At 43.9% G+C, this 21,313-nt stretch overlaps 1 protein-coding gene across 1 annotated transcript in view; it reads right to left on the bottom strand.

Moving 5' to 3' along the window:
• Positions 1–21,313, bottom strand: part of RBFOX1 (RNA binding fox-1 homolog 1) — a 379,715-nt gene that overhangs the window by 265,596 nt on the left and 92,806 nt on the right. The window contains exon 5 of the mRNA XM_084817880.1: positions 853–996. Coding sequence (XP_084674006.1) covers positions 853–996 — 144 coding nt within the window. The remainder of the gene's footprint in view (positions 1–852; positions 997–21,313) is intronic.

Genomic DNA, 21,313 nt, shown 5'->3' with positions numbered 1-21,313 from the left:
AAATCTAAAAAGAAGTTTAAACTGTCTCAGTCCATCAGCTAGGGATGTATGAATCCCCTCCCTGCCAGTCTGGGGGGGGGGTACGCAGCAGGGGGGAGGCAATCTGTTCCACCCCTCGGAATCTTCACCATCCGGCTCTGCTTCGTGGCAACTCCGCAGCGCTGCCAGCCGGCTCTGTACAGCAAGCGATACGGCCGCCGTTGCCATACCATATTGCTGAGCACTCACTGCAGGAAGGGATCCGGACGCAAATGGTGTCTGCTACACTATTTGCATCCCTGTTTTTTTCATGTGAAAGGCTACGCATTTGTATTTACGTAGATATTTGCATAGCCTGTCGCGTAGAAAAACAGGGACGCAAATGGCGTAGCAGACATCTTTTGCATCCAGAACACTTCCTGCAGTGAGTGCTCAGCGATATGGCATGGCAATGGCGGCTGTATCGCTTGCTGTACGGAGCCGGCCGGCGAGGAGAATCCGGCTCCATGCAGGTCTGGCAGGAGGCGGAGGTAGGTGGACCATTCCGTCATGGTATCTGGAAGCCGGATTCAAAAGAATCCAGCCTCAATGGAGTCCGTGGCAGAATTCTCTGCCATCTGTACCCTCAGCTAATAAAAACATTTGCTTGATGCCCCATGGAGAAGTTACAAAACCGGTGCAACAGGAAAAGGTGAGATGCACAGAATTGTGCATCCAGTTTGACACCAGTATAAGGAATTGATAATGTTCAGCCAGTACTTAGTAATGTGAGGAAATAATCTGAATAGAATTTTCCTACCAAACACACACACACACACACACACACACACATACACACACCTTAAGACTTGTCATAAGAACACCAGAGCTTACCCCAAACATTTGTCTGAGATCTGGATCCCGGAATCTGAAGGGTATATTTGAGACATGCAGCCGTTTCGGCTGTGATTTGTTTTCTGTGTTTTCAGAAGATTGTGTCTGTTGCTGGCCATCAGTCTGTGCTGCATCGTCCGTCTGCTAAAAGAATTGGGGGGGGGGGGAGAATTAATCAGACTACCAGCATCATTCTTGCACTTGATTTCTTTTGCCTCAGGAAATAAAAGTGCAGTTCAGTGTTCCAGTAACATGAGTGTTTGAATAGGAAAGGAAGAACTGGTCAGTTAAAAAAAAAAGAAAAGAAAAAAAGCTGAGACTAGAATATGGGAAGCAGTACCTTCTTCTATATATTCCTCCCTGTCCAATGAGGTAGATGGGGAGACTCTGCTTTGAACCTCATCCTTTCAGGTGCTTAGGTCAACGAGGACCTAGGAATCAAGCCTTCCCAGGGGCTGTGCCAACTAGGGTAGCCACTTACACATTGCCAGAACAGAAGAAATGCATCAGCAAAACAGAGGACAAAAATGGACACTGATTTGCATAACATTGGCATATGCTAATTTATCTGTATAGATGCACATTTTGAATTAATATCTACAGTTTAAATAGAAATGGAATCCCTCTTGCTAGAATGGGGAAGACCGACCAAGTGACCTGTGTGTCATTCAAGGCTGGATGGACTTACTCGAGTCTGAGGTTAGCGGGCGCTCAAGGAGCTACCGCTACCGCTCTCAGTGTCAGAAATGGGTTGTCCTTCCCCTTTGCAATCAACAACGCAATGAGACAAAGCTTCAGGCTAACAGGACTTTATTTGCTAGAGACTAGCCTCCCTAAAAATGCAGATTCCAAGAAGCTCTCAGAGTGCCTCAGGCTCCTAAACAACTAATCTGTGATCTCGAATTAGAAGAGACCAACCGGAGGGTAGTGACATTGCCGACAGTTTGGGCGTGAACCTCATGTCCAGACTTGCTTTGCAGTGATGCCTCTCCCTTAGAGTGACTCCCTCCTATGTTGGCTTCCAAGAGTGGCTATCCTAGCAGACTGTCTGAGCCCTGCCCCTAACTTTTCCTGCATTGCTTTGTGACGTGCCCTAGCATCTCTCAGGTCATGCTGCTCTTCCTCCTCCTTCTTGGAAACTTGAGTTCTCATGGTGGAGGGAGGGGGCAGGGACTCAGCCTGGGCCATCTGTTTGTCAAGGTCTTCAGAGCAATCTGTCCCAGCATCTTGGCTCACTAGGGGGGTCTCTCCCTTGGGGTCTGATCTAGCTGTTCCAACTCTGATTCAGAATTGGAGCTGTCACACATCTCAAGGCACTTGGACTCATCCCTGACACCTGGAGGGCTCTATGAGTGATCTGGGAGCACCACACAGCTGCCTGCTAAGGCCTCTAACGTTGCTGAAATGGCGCTTTACAGCAAATGATGTGTGCAATGTTAGATATACGAAAACTAGAGCCCCCATCTTGCATTAAAATGGTGGCTCACATGGAGGACAGGTGGCCCCACAAACGAGTCCAGATGCTAACTGTTGATGGGCAACTCTAAGGCCCCTGCTCAGCCTACTAGTTATGGTTCTTTATCTTGAAATTGAACTTGGACTCGTCAGCCCTTAAAATCGATTGTACTTTCAAATAAAGCACTGCCAAATGCCCTAACCCCGGCGGCAGCTTGTCTGGCCACTACGGGGGGGGGGGGCATTGCAGGCAGGTGGGGAGAGGGGATGTGGTGGCTTGCCATTGGGTGCCCCCAGTGGCACACCAAACAGCGAGGGGTAGGCAGAGTCTCCTTAAGCTCTGCTCCCCTCCCAACCTACCTCTCTCGCTCACGCGGCTCCCTCCCACCTTCCCTTAAGCAGTGTGGGTTTATGACCGGTTGCCCTTTTGGGAGCTAAGTAGGAATTTTTGGCTCACAGTTCAAATGGCCTTCTACTGTAAGTTTTTTTGCCTACTTCACACTGTTATTGGGGTAGAGTGAGCCCTTTAGGCAAATCAGGCCCAATCTCTCATAGGTCACGTCTTAGTTGGCGGCTAGGACAGGCAAAAGCAGAAAGAGACAGAGATGGTGTGCAGTGTATGCAGAGGCACCTTATGGTGACAGGTGATGTCTGAGGCCCCCCGAACGGGTTGTGTGGCTCAGCGGGGGGGTAAGGGTTGCCTGGGAGACCAACCCTCCTCACTCACCCAGGTGTTGTGCGGCACCGGGAGGGGGAGACAGGGGAAGATCTACCTCCCCCAGAAGGGGCAGTCCGAAGGGGTGGCGAGATCACCGCCACCCCTCATACTGGGTGTGTTTTCACCCAAGAAGTGCCAGCTAGTCACTGACACAGTCAGGTGCCTGTCCTAGGTACCCCTTTGCAGGTATTTTCAATAAATGTGGCCCAATTTTCAACCCAAACTTTGTTGTCTGAGTCTTCTTTGACCCATCTCCGCTCGCAACTGGTAGCTAGGGATGTACGGACTGTGTAAAATCCACGCCGTTTGTGTTTCATGGAGTGTCAGGCGCCTTTCATTCTGTCGTCTGCCCAATGACAGATGCCATTTTTTTCCTCGTCATGCGGAAAAATATGGAAATAATTATGTAAGTGTTTACATGTTTACATAATTTACCTCAGTATGTAACATTTAGCATATTGCCCCCCATTTCATGCAACATTTCCTCAGCAGAAACGTACGTATTTTTCTATGGATTTATATGCGTAAATTTTGGGAAAGTAAAACAATCATCCGAAAGTCCATGGACTCCGCATGGCCTGAAGGGGTCTCTCTGCAGAGGATTCCGCAGGTCGGATTCTTAGAAACCCAAGCTCATTTTAATCCATCTCAAATTTCTCCAGCATCCCTATTGGCAGCTCTTCAAAAAAAAGGACTGCCCTCTGTAAAGTAGGACACCTGGACACCCAAGGAACATATGAGACCCTCTCTAAACAGCCTAGAAATCCCACTATTTCCTTCATCTTTTCCTTTTTCTCAGCCAAGTGAAAACCATTCTGCCTGCTTTTTGTATCTGTCCTTGACTGAAATTTGATGTACACCCCACAATCATGGCTCATTTGCTCTGTGATTATGATTTTTTTAATGTCCAGTGGCTTGGATCCAAAGGCACTCACACTCCTGCATGGGTGGAAGGCACTTCTGATTCCACAAGATGTGTGGGGGGTATTCCCAAACCCTCAGGACTGGCTTTTCAAGCGGATCAGAGAGCTACAGCAGGAAAGGGTGGTGGGAAAGCCCTGATCCAAGAATGGAAGTCTACTTGCAGTATTTAGGATGGAACCCAATTTATTTTAAATTATCTGATGAATACTTTATGATTTTGTTTAGGTTTGTTGTACTGTGGTTTGAGTTAGAAAAGAAAAGGAAGAAGGAGAAGGAGAATACACAGTAATACTGCAGATTGAAAATATTATCAGTGTGGGGAAAGAATCTACACGGGGAAATTATATCAAAAGTTTGGACTTTTTGAATGTGGAAGTCAGTTTACTCTGAGCTAGGGATGTATGGATTTTGTTTAATTCATTCTGTGCATATTTTGTGGATTCTCAGGCATCTTTCATTCCATCACCCTCTTATTAATGGAATCATACCCCCCCCCCAAAAAAAAACATTACCCCCAAAGTCTGCCACAATTTACATAACTTCCACTGGAACATAACATTTTCCAGATTTTTCTTAGCTCAGCATACAATCAGTGAGCAGAGCACACACAAAAACACTGCTACACAGCGGAGGCTAAAGAGAGATCAGAGATACAGTCTGTGCAAAAGTCTTAGGCCACCAGCAGCTTTGTTGTTTTAGCAAAGTTTTAATGACCATCCATAATTATTTTTTGGTCTCTGTATTAAGATACAAACAGAAAATACAGGAAATACGTACAGGCAAAAGTCAGTATTTCATGTGACCTCCCTTGGCTCTAAGCACATCTTGAACACATTTGGGGAGACTGTCCTGAAGTTTTCTGAAGTAATCTTCTGGTATATTATACCAGGCTTCTTACAGCACTTCCCAGAGTTCTTCTTTAGATGTAGGTTGTCTTTTAATTCTTTCTCTGTCCAGGTGATCCCATACTGCCTCTATAATATTCAGGTCTGGACTCTGTGGAGGCCAGTCCATGACTGTCAGTGTTTCATCAGCTGTTTTCCTCGCTAAATATGATTTCACTGCATTAGCAGTGTGCTTAGGATCATTATCATGCTGAAAAATGAAATCATTCCCAATCAGGCACTTTCCAGAAGGAATGGCATGATGAATTAAAACTTGTCTGTACTTTTCAGCATTCATGATCCCATCAAATTCAATATGGACAAGATTGCCAACACCACTGGCAGAAATGCAGCCCCAAACCAGGACAGACCCCCCTCCACCATGTTTCACTGAAGGCCACAAGCACTCATTTGTCCATCTCTCCCAACTCTTCTTTTCACATATTGTCTACGATTGGACCCAAAAATTTCAAACTTGGATTCATCACTCCATAATACTCTTTTCCACTGATCCTCATTCCAATCTTTGTGGGCTTTAGCATATCTTAGCTTTTTCACCCTGTTCCCGTTCACAAAAGTGGTTTCTTGGCTGCTACCCTTCCACGAAGACCATTCCTGGCCAGGCGCCTGCTGTTAATCTAGTGTAAGGGGAGGTCACACTAAATACTTGCCACTTTAGTCTATGGAAGCTGTTTCTTCTGATTTTTTTTCTATTGTTGAATTCTGCATACAAATTTCCTGTATTTTCTGGTTGTATTCTAATGAAGAGACTGAGAAATAATTATATATGGTCATCATACCATTGTTAAAACAACAAATCTAATGGTGGCCTAAGACTTTTGCACAGTACTGTATATCAAACATTGTGTGTGTGTTTTAATGGCATATATATTAGTGTATTTTCCAGTAAAATCCATATTTTCATACAACTAAATTTGCATGCAGTTCTGGAAAGGAAAAGAAACAAAAATGGTCCGCAAGTCCTCAGAATCAATGTCACGTGGAAGATGCTAGTCGGCTGTGCAATCATTCAGTTGAATTCATAGAAATCCAAAATCATTTGGATCCGCCTCGGATTTCTCTAACATCCCTACTCTGCGCTGAATGTTGAGAGAGAACTGTATAAAATGGCAATGCAATGACAACACCTTTGATATTAGACAGGTTCTAGACATTTGGAAATAGTAACTGTTGGTTGTTGTTGTTCAGTCGTTAAGTCATGTCTGACTCTTCGTGACCCCGTGGACCACAGCACGCCAGGCCTTCCTATCCTCCGCTCTCTCCTGGAGCATGCTCAAGTTCAAGTTCATTGCATTGGTGATGCTCTCTAGCCATCTCATCCTCTGCCGTCCCCTTCTCCTTTTGCCTTCAATCTTTCCAAGCATCAGGGTCTTTTCCAGGGAGTTTTCTCTTCGTGTTTGGTGGCCAAAATATTTGAGCTTCAGCTTCAGTATCTGTCCTTCCAATGAACAGTCAGGGTTGATTTCCTTTAGGATTGACTGATTTGACCTCCTTGCAGTCCAAGGGACTCGTAAGAGTCTTCTCCAGCACCACAGTTCGAAAGCATCAATTCTTCGGCGCTCAGCCTTCCTTATAGTCCAGCTTTCGCAGCCATACGTTACTACTGGGAAAACCATGGAGCAGATTTTTCGGCATATGGTGGATGTGTTGCAGCACTCAAGCATACTGGAAAACGATTATCCAAGCAATATCATTCTTTACCAATGTTAGGACACAATCCTACTTGATAAACAACCAAATGACAGAGGCCTCTGATATCAAACCATCCATCCTTTGTCATATGTCTCTTCCCCCTGAGGTCATAGATCTGTCTGCTATGGGGATCCCAAATATCTTATGGCCCCTCAGAGAATGTCTAGAGGCCATTGGATTGCTCTCTAAAGATATCCTCTTGTTTGTCTTCTTAATTTTACACCAGATAAAGCCCCTAGAAAGAAGTATTTGGTGGTATTAAATGTGCTAGTGTTTGCTAGACTGATTTATGCTTGTTTCTGGGAATTTAAGGAGATACCTTCATTACAATAACTGCTGGAAAAATTGTGGGATATTCTTTTATTAGTTAAATCGATGCAATTCTGCAATTCTGCAAATCCTCAAATGTATTTTAACCTCTTAATGAAATATGGAGCCCATTAGTCATGCTTATAAAGAACTCTTTGTCACTGCATTATTATGACCAATTGGAATGGTTAAACCCTATATAGAGGGTATCCTGCCTCTTGTAAATGGATTTTATCTTAGAGAAATGTGTTTTTATATTGGTTGTATGTTTTAACTACTGTACACAGTTATTTTATTAAATTAAAAATAAATTAAATTAAAATAGAAGTGTGAATCGTACCATAGTCTGCATTTCAAAGAGTCACGTTCACAGTATACACTTACAGCTTCTACCCTCATAATAGGATTTAGATACATTCTGCTCCAACAACATGAAAGCAATTAATTTCATTATGTCATCTGAAAATTAAAATTAATGATCTTTTGTAAAACAGAATGTTAAGAATGCTCTGGGCTGTTTTTCTTTTCTTTTAAATTTTCTACCACAATATGGAATACCTAATTAATCATATTGTAGGTGAATATATATATACAAGTTTGTCATAACAACATTTATGAACATTCATGAACTTAATTTCCTGTCACAGGCAACAGACACTGGGGGTGAGGATGAAGTAAAACCATGAACTTCAAAACATAGAAGGATTTTACTTTACATTAATTTCTCTTTCAAAGCTTGGTGAACAACTTGCATGCCATTTCAGGTATCTGCCATTGTTGTAGAAAAGTCGCCACCACCAACACCCTATCCCTGATCAAAACTGCACGAAATGTTCACGCCCGGAAAGGATGCAAGGGTGACACTACCATGCCCACGCATTACGGTTCCAGCATTTCCAAAAACAGCACATTCTCTCATGCTGCATCTCCCATTAGCAGCATCAATCCATCTGAGCAGTATTTAAAATAGACCTCCTGGCGATTCTGGATCCCCCAGACATGCGGCAAACTCCACCATTAAAATCCCATTATGACAATATATATCGGGCATGAAACTGGACTAACCCAGCTAATGATGTGCATAAACCCTGTGAGATTTTTCACTCCTCTTCGTGAAACCTGCTTGGTTTTCCTCAACATTCTTCAGATGTCTTGCCGGAGGAGGGACTTCCAAATACACTTGAATTTCCCTTCAGGCAAAATGTCAATGGCACATCTAACCTCAAGCTGCCCCAAGAACAGACAGAAACATAGCAACTTGAGATTTACAATTTTAGCTTAGTCAGTTGAAACAATTCCAAGTACATACACCCGTGATTAGACTGAAGGGGTTATTGTTACTCCAAAACCTGAGGATTAACGCAAACGTTCCAAGGCCAGGGCTCAAAGAAACCACAACATCTATACTAGAAACTGGTGTGTCTGTCTGTCTGTCTGTCTGTCTGTCTGTCTGTCTCTGTGTGTGTATGCATGTGCATGTGCTGCATTTGAGTGCAAGAGAACTCTCTTTGAGTGTGTGCTACGGTGTGGCCATTCTCCCAAAGTACAGAGGTACAGCTGTGTTAGTCTGCATCTGATGGAGTGGACAGTGTCCACATGACCTTATGCTCTAATCAATTTGTTAGTCTTTAAGGTGCCACAAGACACTGATATTTATGATATACAAGGAAGAAATAATGAGGAGGGAAGAGGAAAATACATGAATTAAGTTACCATTATGGAATAGTGGAATGGCCACTGACGGAGGCATTCTGGGAGGAAAGGAGCACCTGTCAGTTAGTCCCAGCCAAGGAGGTAGCCTCTCTGTCTCACCTCTCCTCTGATGTAGCCAGGTGTAAGTAGGGCTGGGAAATGTTGCAGGAGAAGTGGAGCAAGGGATTGGTGAGCATGTGTTGTTTGCACTCATTGAATTCCTCCTTGACGCTCAGTTTGCCTTGTTTGTGTTCCTGAATGAGAGTGTCTTTTTTTTTCTTTGATCGGGAAAAATGTGCATGTGTCCATGTTCCATTTGTGGCCTGGACCCCTTGAGCAACTCCTTAAGGATCTATTGCCTCCTCAGGAGTCTCACCTTCCTTCTTTTAACTCCCCCTTCACAGTAATGTGGGGTTCAGGCTGTAGACGTGGGGTGACTGACACTCTAGACACAGGGTTTAACCAGAATTATTTACTAGTAAATTAAAACAAGCAAATCACACCTACAGGTATTTACACAATAGAGCCAAGTGATACAAAGGGCATTAAAAGAAAATAAAACTCACAAAACACAAGTTCCTTTATCTTAGCTGCACTTAGATTTTTTCAGGCTGTTTCTTCCTGTTCTCTCTTCAGGCTCTGCTGCCACTTTAGACTCTGGCTGTCTCTCTGTTCTTACTGGCTCTGTTGCTCTCTTTATATACCCTCTTCCCTCAAAACTAAAAGTAGTGCTTCAAACCTGAAGAAATGAAACTTAAGACTTAACTGGAGAAATGAAACTAACACTTAACTGGAGAAATGAAACTCCTCCTCTCAGGGTTACCTCCTCCCAAAAGAAAACTCCAGGCCTCTAAGCCTGACCATTTTTCCCTTTGCTTCTGTACGCCTCAAACCTTCACAGCATGTTTAAAAGCGAGCACCCCAAATGTGCACTTTCCCCCATAGGCTAATGTGTGAACATGTGGATTGGGGGGGGGAAGTGTGCAAGTTGAAGAAATTCTGAACATTTCCCAAGAATTGTTCTGCTCACGTTTGTGTTCAAGGTTGCCAATGGGACACGTTCGCATGATTTGCAAACAGGAATGAAATGCTTGCACATCCATAAGTGGAGCCATATTCTTGTCCAAAGGTACAATCTTGGGAACAGTGGAGTCAAGCAAGCATGTTGCATTCCCTTCGATGTACTGAGACCCAGACTCCCATCAGATCCTCTGTAAATTCCCAAGATTTATTAGGTTGAATGCTTTGCGACCCAACATTTAGAGGAACAAAGAATTCTTCCATGTAGTGCAAGATGACTTACTTGGCACTTAGCAAAAGCAAAACAAAAAGAACCCTGAGTCTATAAATCTGCACTACGTACATCAGCTATAATGTCCAACTTCTTTCTAGCTCAGAGCTTTGAGACATAGTTTGTCATCTCTATGGAAAAGGTCATTTCCACCCATTTATTGCATGACTTTTCAGTGGCTCCACTGAGATTGTATTTTTTAATTTAAAAGGCCTGATAAACAATTACATATTTCACTCCAGTTATTGATGATTGTTGCCCAGTTGGGCAGTGGGGGTTGTAGTTCCAGGATGTGCATAGAAGAAACCAAATGACTAGACACCACAGAGACTGTTCTTAAAGCCTTCATTAACATAGAAAAGCATTCAGCGGCAGCGCTGAGGGTGAAGAATCCCCAGTCTTAAAATTTCAGTAACACTTTTCCACCTTCAAATTGTTGAAACTAAGCTGCTTCTTTGAAGACTGTTGAGTGCATTTTGCAACTCCTTTAATCTGGGACTCTGGGGCTCATTTTTCCATAATCATTTCTAACTCAATCAATAAGGCAGAGCTATACAAGTTTAATCTTGGTGAAATTTGATTTAGGTATTGACAAATGCGCAGTGAAACTATATGCAGGGCATGCATGCATCTTCACAATGGAATGTGTCTTCGTATGTCAAATTTAATTTATCATTCTTTAGCCAATTTACATTCCTCACCATGGCACAAGCCCCAGCTTTTTCTAGAGGGTTCCCCCCACCTCACTCTCTGGTATTGCTGCTTTCCCAAGTCTTTTTTTTTTTTTTTTTAAGAGGCTATAAGACTAATCCTGCATGGAAAGAGAGTAAGGTGTGGAGTAAGGTGTAAGGTGTGGAGTAAGGTTTGGAGCAACCTCTAATAAAGCTGCAGTTTCATCTCCCTTTCTTCATTAGTCCATGTATGTGCTTGGCATGCTGAAATTCTGCAGGATCTTTATTTTAAACCAGAGCTCTCTTCCATCCCACATCAGCAGCAGTATGCAGGGTTGAAATGCTTGAGAAATTTGCTCACTGTGAATTCTGCTAGGAACTGAAGTGATCTGCATCTCCCAGACTAATATACAGATCAGAACTTAGTTATCCAGTGGCTTTTGCACATCGCAAATGTTCTAACACAGTTCTTGGCTCAAAAATGAAAGTATTTGAATATATATATATATATATATATATTTCAATATAGTTGTTTGTATGTTTAAAAAAGCACACACAGAGAGATGCAGAAAATGCAGAAATAGGGTGGAAGGGACTCATGACTGTACATGTGCAAAAGTGATACGGACTGGAAATAGATGGATTCATCCATTCCCAATGCTGGGGTGTACTACAGTGCTTGAAGAATTGAGCTTCTTACTTCTTGGAGTAGGGATGCCCCATGCAGCGTTGGTCACTTCTTTCTGCTTATACATAGGTAGAGTAAGGCGGGAGTAAGGAGGCACCAAGATGAAAGATGTGGGAGCATCTCAAAAGCATCAAAAGTGCCCAGAAACTTGCTCCCCTTCTTGAGCCCCAACTGACAGGTCAAAGGGGAGGCAGAATGTCAGGAGGCATAGCTCTATTCAGTTGTTTGGTACCCATGGGAAGAAACTTCTGAGCATGGCCATGTAGGCCCACCCCTTAGACACTGGGGCTAGGGATGGACAGACCACTCTGCACCTGCCCCAAGTAGCGCTTGACGAACCCCCAACACTTAACTGACCCAGTGTCCACAATCAGCATATTAGACTAAATAACACTAAAAGATGCATAATACTAGGAAAATTGGATGCAAAAATGTGTAATTAGGCAAAATACATATAAAATGTATGTAAGATGAGAAATATGCATAAAAGTGCTTTACAAAAAAAATCTCAAAAATTTGAGATGAACCAAACTTGAGACTGGAGTGGAGAACTTCTCAAAGTTCAAGACGAATCAAATTTATTATTGGGAAAATGAGAAACTGAGAGAAAACAAAATCAAAAGATCCATCCATCGCTATCAGTGAGGTTGTCATTTCCCCATAGTTGCAGGGCATGCTGGTAAATTAAATATGGCAGCCACACACTGCCAGTATCAACATTATTCTCTCCAGGGACCTCATTAAATTTACCAGAGGGGACCCACTTCAAATGAAAAGCATGTAGGGGATTTTTTTTTTTTTTTAAGGATATTGCTTCAGTTCAGCCTATTTGTTTTGGGATTGCTTAAAAAGAAAATGAAAGGCAGCAAGTTCAGGGGGTCATTTCTTAATTCCAGGAAACCAAGGACTAATGTTCACAAAATGAAGCAGGACATAGGCTGATAGAATTTTGCCAAGACAACTCACTGTGCATAACAAACACTCTCTTCCAACATCCTAAGAGACGACTTTATACATGGACTTCACCAGACGGTCGACACCGAAATCAGATTGACTACATCCTTTGTAGCCAAAGGTGGCGGACATCTATGCAGTCGGTAAAAACAAGACCTGGAGCTGATTGTAGTTCAGATCACGAACTTCTTATTGCACAATTTAGAATCAGACTAAAGAGAATAGGGAAGACCCACAGATCAGTTAGATATGAGCTCAATAATATTCCTCATGAATATGCAGTGGAGGTGAAGAATAGATTTAAGGGACTAGATTTAGTAGATAGGGTCCCAGAAGTACTATGGACAGAAGTTCGCAACATTGTTCAGGAGGCGGCAACAAAAAATGTCCCAAAGAAAAAGAAAACCAAGAAGGCAAGATGGCTGTCTGCTGAGACACTGGAAGCAGCCCAAGAAAGAAGGAAAGCAAAAGGCAACAGTGATAGGGGGAGATATGCCCAATTCAATGCAAAATTCCAGAGGTTAGCCAGAAGAGATAAGGAATTATTTTTAAACAAACAATGCGCGGAAGCAGAAGAATAGAATAGGAAGGACAAGAGACCTCTTCCAGAAAATTAGAAACATTGGAGGTAAATTCCAGGCAAAAACGGGTATGATCAAAAACAAAGATGGCAAGGATCTAATAGAAGCAGAAGAGATCAAGAAAAGGTGGCAAGAATAAATGGGAGATCTGTATAGAAAGGATAATAATATCGGGGATAGATTTGACTGTGTGGTCAGTGAGCTAGAGCCAGACATCCTGAAGACTGAGGTTGAATGGGCCTTAAGAAGCATTGCTAATAACAAGGCAGCAGGAGATGATGGCATCCCAGTTGAACTGTTTAAAAGCTTGCAAGATGATGCTGTCAAGGTGATGCATGCCATATGCCAGCAAATTTGGAAAACACAAGAATGGCCAACAGATTGGAAAGAATCCACTTATATCCCCATACCAAAAAAGGGAAGCACCAAAGAATGTTCAAACTATCAAACAGTGGCACTTATTTCACATGCCAGTAAGGTAATGTTCAAGATCTTGCAAGGTAGACTCCAGCAATTCATGGAACGAGAATTGCCAGATGTACAAGCTGGATTTAGAAAAGGCAGAGGAACTAGAGACCAAATTGCCAATATCCACTGGATAATGGAGAAAGCCAGGGAGTTTCAGAAAAACATCAATTTCTGTTTTATTGACTATTCTAAAGCCTTTGACTGTGTGGATCATAACAAATTGTGGCAAGTTCTTGGTGGGATGGGGATACCAAGTCATCTTGTCTGCCTCCTGAGGAATCTGTGTAAGGACCAAGTAGCAATGGTAAGAACAGACCACAGAACAACGGACTGGTTTAAGATTGGGAAAGGAGTCTGGCAGGGTTGTATACTCTCACCCTACCTATTCAACCAGAACACATCATGAAACTAGGGATGGCAGAGAATTTCTCCCCCGAATCTTCGGGAGGCCGAGCGCCGATGCATTCGGCCCCCCGAAGTTGGTTGGGAAATTCTCCGCCGGCCCCCCACCCCCCCGGGACAGGACTTACCTTCGGCGAATGTCCCTCTCAGCAGCGGGTCCCAGAGGTGGTTCGGCGGTGGTTCGGCGCGGGCAGGGGCGGCGGCCAGTCTCCCAACCAGCTGCCGCTGCCGCCATTGCAAAAAAAAAAACTAAAGTAAAAAAAAAAAAACCACCCGTGATAGGCTACGTAACAATTTATGTAGCCTATCACGGCTAGATTTCCAAAGTCAGCCGTGATAGGCTACGTAAATCGTCACGTAGCCTATCACGGGTGACTTTGAAAAAAAAAAAAGTGCCCCATGGGGCGCCGCCATTTGCGTATGCGTGCTTGTTTATTTTTTACCCAGATGTGATAGGCTACGTAAGTCTTTACTTAGCCTATCACGTCTATGGGGAAAAAAACACACACACAAAAAACACAGACTGCAAATGGTGGCGGTGGCAGCCGGTTGGAAGACCAGCCACCGCCACCGTCGAAGCCGCCGCTGGAGCTGCTGCCATCTGAAACATCCGCCCCAGGTAAGTCTCATCCCGGGGGGGGGGGATCCGCAGGGGGCGGGGGGGTGGCAGGCCATTCCATGATGGATTTCGGGGGACCGAATGCACTGTCATTTGGCCTCACTGAGATCCGTCGCGGAATTCTCTGACATCCCTAGGTCCGCATAGTTAAAGCAACAGTATTCCCCGTAGTAACCTATGGCTGCAAGAGCTGGGCCATAAAGAAGGCTGAGCAAAGGAAGATAGATGCTTTTGAACTGTGGTGCTGGAGGAAAATTCTGAGAGTGCCTTGGACTGCAAGAAGATCAAACCAGTCCATACTCCAGGAAATAAAGCCAGACTGCTCACTTGAGGGAAGGATATTAAAGGCAAAACTGAAGTCCTTTGGCCACATCATGAGAAGACAGGAGACCCTGGAGAAGATGCTGATGCTAGGGAAAGTGGAAGGCAAAAGGAAGAGGGGCCGACCAAGGGCAAGATGGATGGATGATATTCTGGAGGTGACGGACTCGACCTTGGGGGAGCTGGGGGTGGCGACGGCTGACAGGAAGCTCTGGCGTGGGTTGGTCCATGAAGTCACGAAGAGTCGGAAGCGACTGAACGAATAAACAACAACAACAACAACAAGGACTAATGTCCAACTACGGTACATAAATGTTTTAAACAGTTGGCACAACTCTCATTAATAAGAGCAAGTGTGTGAAGTGTCCTTCCACTCTTGTAATTAACATGGTGAGATTTAATTTTCTTATGTAATAACCATAGATGACAGAATACATTCTTTCCCTTGTTCTGCACAATCTGCCTACCTTTAAAGTGAGAAGGAGAGAACCGTCGTCTTCCAACAATATAGTGTAGTGTTTAGAGTGTTGTACTGAGACTTGGGAGACCCAGGTTCAATTACTCACTTGGCCATGAAGCTCAGTGGGTGACTTTGGGCCAGAGACTGACTCTCAACCTAACCTACCTCACAGGGCTGTTGTGAGGATAAAATGGAGAGAAATAGGATGATGTATACCACCTTGGGCTCCTTGGAGGAAAGGCGGGATATAAATCTATCATCATCATCTAATAAATGTATCAATACCGCCTTGCACATGAACATTCCAGCTCATTCAGCTCTTTACCTTGTCTTGCTGCACTCTCCATTAGAGATTAGTCAGGTGACAGTCAGGGGAAGGGCCTTTTCAGTGGTGGCCCCGTAAGTGTGGAACCCTCCCCCCAGGTCTGTTTGCCTGGCACCTAGCCTGATATGATCCAGTCCCCTGGCTAGGCCTATGCTTGTTTTCGTTCACCCAGACATTGGATTGATTTTTAGGTGCTCTCATATGGTACTCTATGCTGTTTTGCTGGCCCCACTCCCTTGTCCTCATGGCTTCCCTATCATGTAAGGGGGGAGAGCGGGGAGATCCTTGCTGGCACTGTCCCCCCAGCCATGTTTCCAACGGCTTGTCCCTGCAGCCCTCCGTGCAGTGGGGTTGACGTTCAGCAGCATCTGGAGAGCCTACACGGTTTAGAATGCTGATGGGATTTTTGCATGCAAGCATGGGCCGCACAGTCCAAGCAGACCCTGGATGTGAGCTGACTTCTACTCAAAATATTCGGGCAAACAGCCTGAAGGTTTTGCTTTGGCACACACCATTGTATAATAGGGATGCGGTGCTATAGGCTGCACTCCTAATAGCCAGAGGGCTCTGAATTCAGAGTTCTCCACCTGCTGGCTGCTACCCCGTGCCCTGCTGGTAAGAGCCAGCCAGCCAGCCAGGGCAAGAGGAGGATGGAGGTGATTTCGCCTTTGCTCCTCCTTCTGAAATACACACACAAAAACAAACACTAGATGGGCCTCTGAGCTGGTCTAGCTAACCTTTCAGTGAGTGAAGAGAGGACAGGAGAGACCATAGGCAGTGCTGGTGGCTCCAATGTCATGGAGCTGTGGATATGCTCTGGGTTTCAGTCAGACCCAGTCAGAACTCTAAAGGAGCTCCCCAAGGTGCAGACCCCCTTGGATAGCTCCTTGGATAGCTCCTTGGGTAGCTTTGCACCTTGAAGAGCTCCTTTAGAGTTCTGACTGGTTCTGACTGAAACCTAGGCTGGATCTACACTTTGTGTCATATCATTATGATCCCATGATGGTAACACTATATCCCTCTTGTGCATTTATACCTTGTAGGGCACACAATGACTTTTGTGGTGGTATATGGGATAATGTGAAAATAAAAAGCAGGAAATAACACCACAAAAGCATTATATGGAATGTGTCACGAGCCCCAGCAGTTATCAGTGCACTTCAATACTGCTATAAAGCAGTAGTGTAGATCTAGCCCCAGAAGGGATTCACCACCCCACTGACATCAGGGCCACCAGACTCCACTACCCGTAAGATATTGCATATCACAGCCTCTCTCATCCCTTCTCCTCCCTGCCCACCAGCATGACCCCTTTTCTCCCTCTCTGACTCCTCTTACATAGGGATTGATGAAAGTCCCTTACCTGATCCCGAAGCTTGCTTCATGGTGGGGGGGAGGCGCCCCGTCCCTCCCCGACGAAATTCTGGCCGCGGGAGAGGCGCCCCGTCCCTCCGGCCACGAAACCTCGTCTCCTGCTGGGACGCAAACGGCGGCGGCCGTAGCCGCCGTCATTTGCGTCCCTGCAGTCAGCCATGATAGGCTACGTAAATGTTTATGTAGCCTATCACGGCAGACTTTAAAAAAAAAAAAGTGCGTACACAAATGGTGGAGCCATTTTTTTTTTTCAAAGTCAGCCGTGATAGGCTACGTAAACATTTACGTAGCCTATCACGGTGTTTTTTAAAAATCTAGCCGTGATAGGCTACGTAAATCGTTACGTAACCTATCACATTTGTTTGTTTTTTGTTTTTTGTCTACTTGGAAATGGCGGCGGCGGCAGCTGGTCGGAAGACCGGCCGCCACCACCGCTGCCGAACCGCCGCCGAACCGCTGCCAGAGCCGCGGCCGCCAGGGACATTCGAGCAAGGTAAGTCCCGTCCCGGGAGGGGTGGCGGGGTGGGTGGCAGACCGTTTCTCCACCAATTTCGGGGGGCCGAAAGCACTGGCATTCGGCCTCCCCGAGATTCATGGAGAAATTCTCTGACATCCCTACTTACAAGATTACAGTTGCAACTTCATAAGAGAAGTGGCAGGTGGGAAGGGTGAGTGGATGATGGAGGGAAGGTCCATGACTGGACCTCCTCCTACACATCATAGTTCTGCCTCTGGGCGCTATCTAGGGGCCGTAAGATTGCTCTCTAAATTAACATTCTGCAAATCCTTCCTTAAGTTCTCTGCATCAATCTGGATTGGAGAGAAAAATGGAGTTCGATGCATTCACTGGTCATCAATCTCCTCTTCACCATGTTTGTGCAGTGCTACAATGAGGGTTAGATCACGGGGTCAAATTCCAGGGCCTAGAACTGTGGGGCCTCCACAGAGCAGCCGGCATGAGGAGGACACCAGCATAATGGCAGTAAAACCCCATTTTGTCCCTACAGTCCTGATGGCACTACAATTTGAGTTTCAAAATGCAAAGTGCAAAAATAATATCGGAGTATTATTTATTTTGAAATCAGGGTGGACAGACAGCGTCTGTGTTGTTCTAGCACTTCTGAAAAACAGATGCAGTTGCAAAGCATGGAATGTGGGGGGAACAATGTTAGTTGTGTGCTTCACAACTGAATTAATATGCATAACCTTTGAACACCCCCCCAAAAAAACACAAATCATTAGGTCTAGGGTCTAAAATGACCTAGGTGCCCCAGTGTGTCATTGTGTGCAAGTGTGGGCCATATAGTTCAAGCATGCACTGAAAGTGAGCTGAGTTTTATTCCAAATATTCTTGCAAACATGCTGAATGTCTAGCTCCTGTACACATGTGCACACACACAAGCACACACACACATGGAGTGAGAGAGCAAGAGAGAGAGTTACCGTATATAGTAAGCGAATGAGCAAATTCTCCCTTGAGTTTTCTGCATTAATGTGGTTGGGAGAATGGGGGCGGGGGGTGAGTTCTCTGTTTTTACCAGCAATCCAAACTTTGCTTGGACTTCAATGGTCTTATAGGCACCTTCCAACCCTGCTATTCTATGATTCTAAGTCAAAAGTGCATAATCGTTATTAAATCTCTCTTTAAAAATAAACAAAAAAACCCCACCATTTTATTTTATTTTCCTGCTGAACCAATCAAGTTATAAGTTATTTCTGGGGGAGGGGAGGGAAGGAAGCTCTTTGTGAATGTCTTGTAGGCATTATTTGATTAAGTTGACAATATTCTGTGAGCAATGGTTGAGTACCCACTGTGCTGTTCTTTGGACCAAATTGATTTGTGTAATGAACACTTGCTCTATCTCTTGAATAGGCCTCTTGATTTAAGCAGTAATGCCAGAAAGCCAAGTGAATTTACAGCCCCCTCAGTCATTCCCTTTCAATCCAACGAGAATAGCAGTGGCGGCATGCATGCCAGTGTAACTCGATACATTGAGCTATAAGCGCAGAAAAAAATAATATCGCCCAGCTTTTTCAATATACCTATTTGATTTGATTTGTAAGCCTGATAAAAAAGCAATTGAGAAAAGCTCAGGACAAAGTATACATACACATACATATATACACAAATTCACTCACACACTGTCTAAGTAGCAAAATGAACTATACTGAAAGTACACAAAGAACTAAACAAACTAAAAGCATTGCAAATCAACTTCTCATATATATATATATATAGAGAGAGAGAGAGAGAGAGAGAGAGAGAGAGACATTGCCCATTTAGAAAGAGGCCAGGTTTGCGAAAATTTATTTTCCATTAAATCAAGAGACGATTGTTCTTTTGGAATGGGTTTTGTTTCCACATGTAATATCTGGTTTTCCAAGGACCTCTGACACCGGTGTGGTGGCAAGATGCCTGACAGATATGTCTGCTTCCTTACGAACATAGATCATGGATCTTGTGATGAATCCATTAAGGAATTCCTTCACTACTCATTCAGTGGTTACCATGAATGTAGCAGCCCATACCACTCAGAATCTCCAGGCCATAGTGTACTACCAGAGGCATGGGAGATGGTTTGACTCCTTGCAAGAATGCTATGGCAAAGAGGCTCCTGTACACTGTGGAATATTCTCAGAACAATAGCGTGCAGGAGACACATTCTATGAGAATGCCCCGGCATGTGGCTGTGAGATTATGTGAGCACATGGCAGGACCTTGGAACCAATCTTCTACAGACCCATTCCACAGTCCAGATCAATTTTCTTGGCATTCAGAGGAGCGGATTTGGGCAGGTCCACCCACTGCAAATAGTACCTGAACTATAAAAGCCCATTCCTGGCTCAAAAGTCACTGGTATCAAAAGACAAGGTTAAAATAGATATCAATCTTCTTTCATTTTCAAGTAATGAATGAGAACGCTCTAACCTTTTGTGCTGCTCTGAACTTTCAAGCTTTAATTGCCACAATCAATAATTGGCAAAGCTACATGCTTCTCCAATTCTGCATGGATCCCATTCTTAAAAACTCAATTTCATCTGCACTTTTCTTACATATATAGTTTCATAGCTATGACTACTGGGGCCAGGGAGAACCACACACATGTTAAATAATTTCATCTGGTCTTCGAATGCAAATGTTTGTATGTACTGTGATATTCAAATGCTGTGTCTTCTAACAAAAGCCATATAATGTATAAGTATTATGGGGAAAATGGATATTCATGGCAGAGATAGAATCATTCAGTTGCCATATACCCCAATAAATTTTATTAAATTATGTGTTGTGGATAGGGATGTATGAGAATGTCAGTTTGGTTAGTAAATCATCAGAACTTGCTTTGTTCACAACCCTGAATGGGAGCACATTTTTCAAAAAAAGCTCACACATTCCCAAAATCGTGATCACATCTGAAAAACTGAATATTTATTTTCAAAAAGGCACACTTTCAAATGTACGTTTTTAAAAAGTGCATTATAAAGTGCATTTTTAAAGTCCATTGTAAAGTGCATTTTCAGTCAATGGGGGCACACTTTTTCCACTTGAAATGTGAACTTTCCCCAGCCAAAAACAAACAAACAAACAAACAAAAAACAGATAGCAAATGAAAACAGGAGAGAGGGTGGACCAAGCTTTGAACTGGAATTCAGAAAAATCTCGGCAAACTCAAGCATCCCTGGTTCTCCCATCCCTAGTCATGGATTAGGATTGGGGAATTCAAATTAAAATAAGGCATGTATTCCTCCCGCACACCTCAGATGGTCTTAAGTGGACTTCAAGCAAATCCTCCCCCCACCCTTGGTATTTATGGAGGGGCAGTAAGGGCTGATGTGAGATGACAATCTAAAAAATGTGCAGTGTGTGTTTACCTTCAGCAAATTGGAATGGACTGGAATGTCTAGCATTCTCCCTGTGAACAAGACTAATGTCACACACATAAAGCTCCTTCCTGTAGGAGCCATGTTTATACAGCCTACCGCTGAGTCGACTTGTGAATGCCAAGCGTCATGCTGAGAAAGAATGGCTGATTGCTACATTGGATGTTGTAAGGAAATAAAAAGTGACAACATGATGAAAGGATTTCTTTACTTGACCCATCAGAGGATCACCACCTCTCTCTGAAACCCTGCTGTACCTCTTTTCATTTGTTCAGACTCATGCCTTAACAGAAGCCCTTTTTCTTGTACGTTCCTGTGCCAGTAATCTCAGCTTCCCTCCAAAGGAAAATGGCACTGAAAAGATACAAAGTACATGAGCTGATATCTCTTTTAGAGATGTGTGAAAGCTGCCCAATCATCTCCATGACAATGTTCAGCAAAAAGCAACATTTTGTGTTAAGGACACACAAGCAGACATGTAGTTTTTTGCAAGGGTTTAGTTTTATGAATGGCTCGTTTGCATTATTTTGCCTCCTAACTAATCATATGAGCTGAACTGGCATACTTCCAGGGTATTCCTCATGACTGGTCCTCTTTCAAATAGCTTTCCTATTGTGTATCGTACAGAGCTATTGCGCATATTTCCCTATTCTGTCCAATTGTCCTCGGTGTGCATCATCTCATGAAATAAGTCACTACTGTTTTCTTCTTTTTTCATGGATTTGTGATAACT

This window comes from Heloderma suspectum, chromosome 12 (genome assembly GCF_057233095.1).
Source record: "Heloderma suspectum isolate Gila_16-S chromosome 12, 16-S_ref, whole genome shotgun sequence".
NCBI classification, from domain to species: Eukaryota; Metazoa; Chordata; class Lepidosauria; order Squamata; family Helodermatidae; genus Heloderma; species Heloderma suspectum.
Note: the sequence above shows the minus strand (reverse complement) of the source record. Positions and strands in the feature narration are given on the sequence as shown.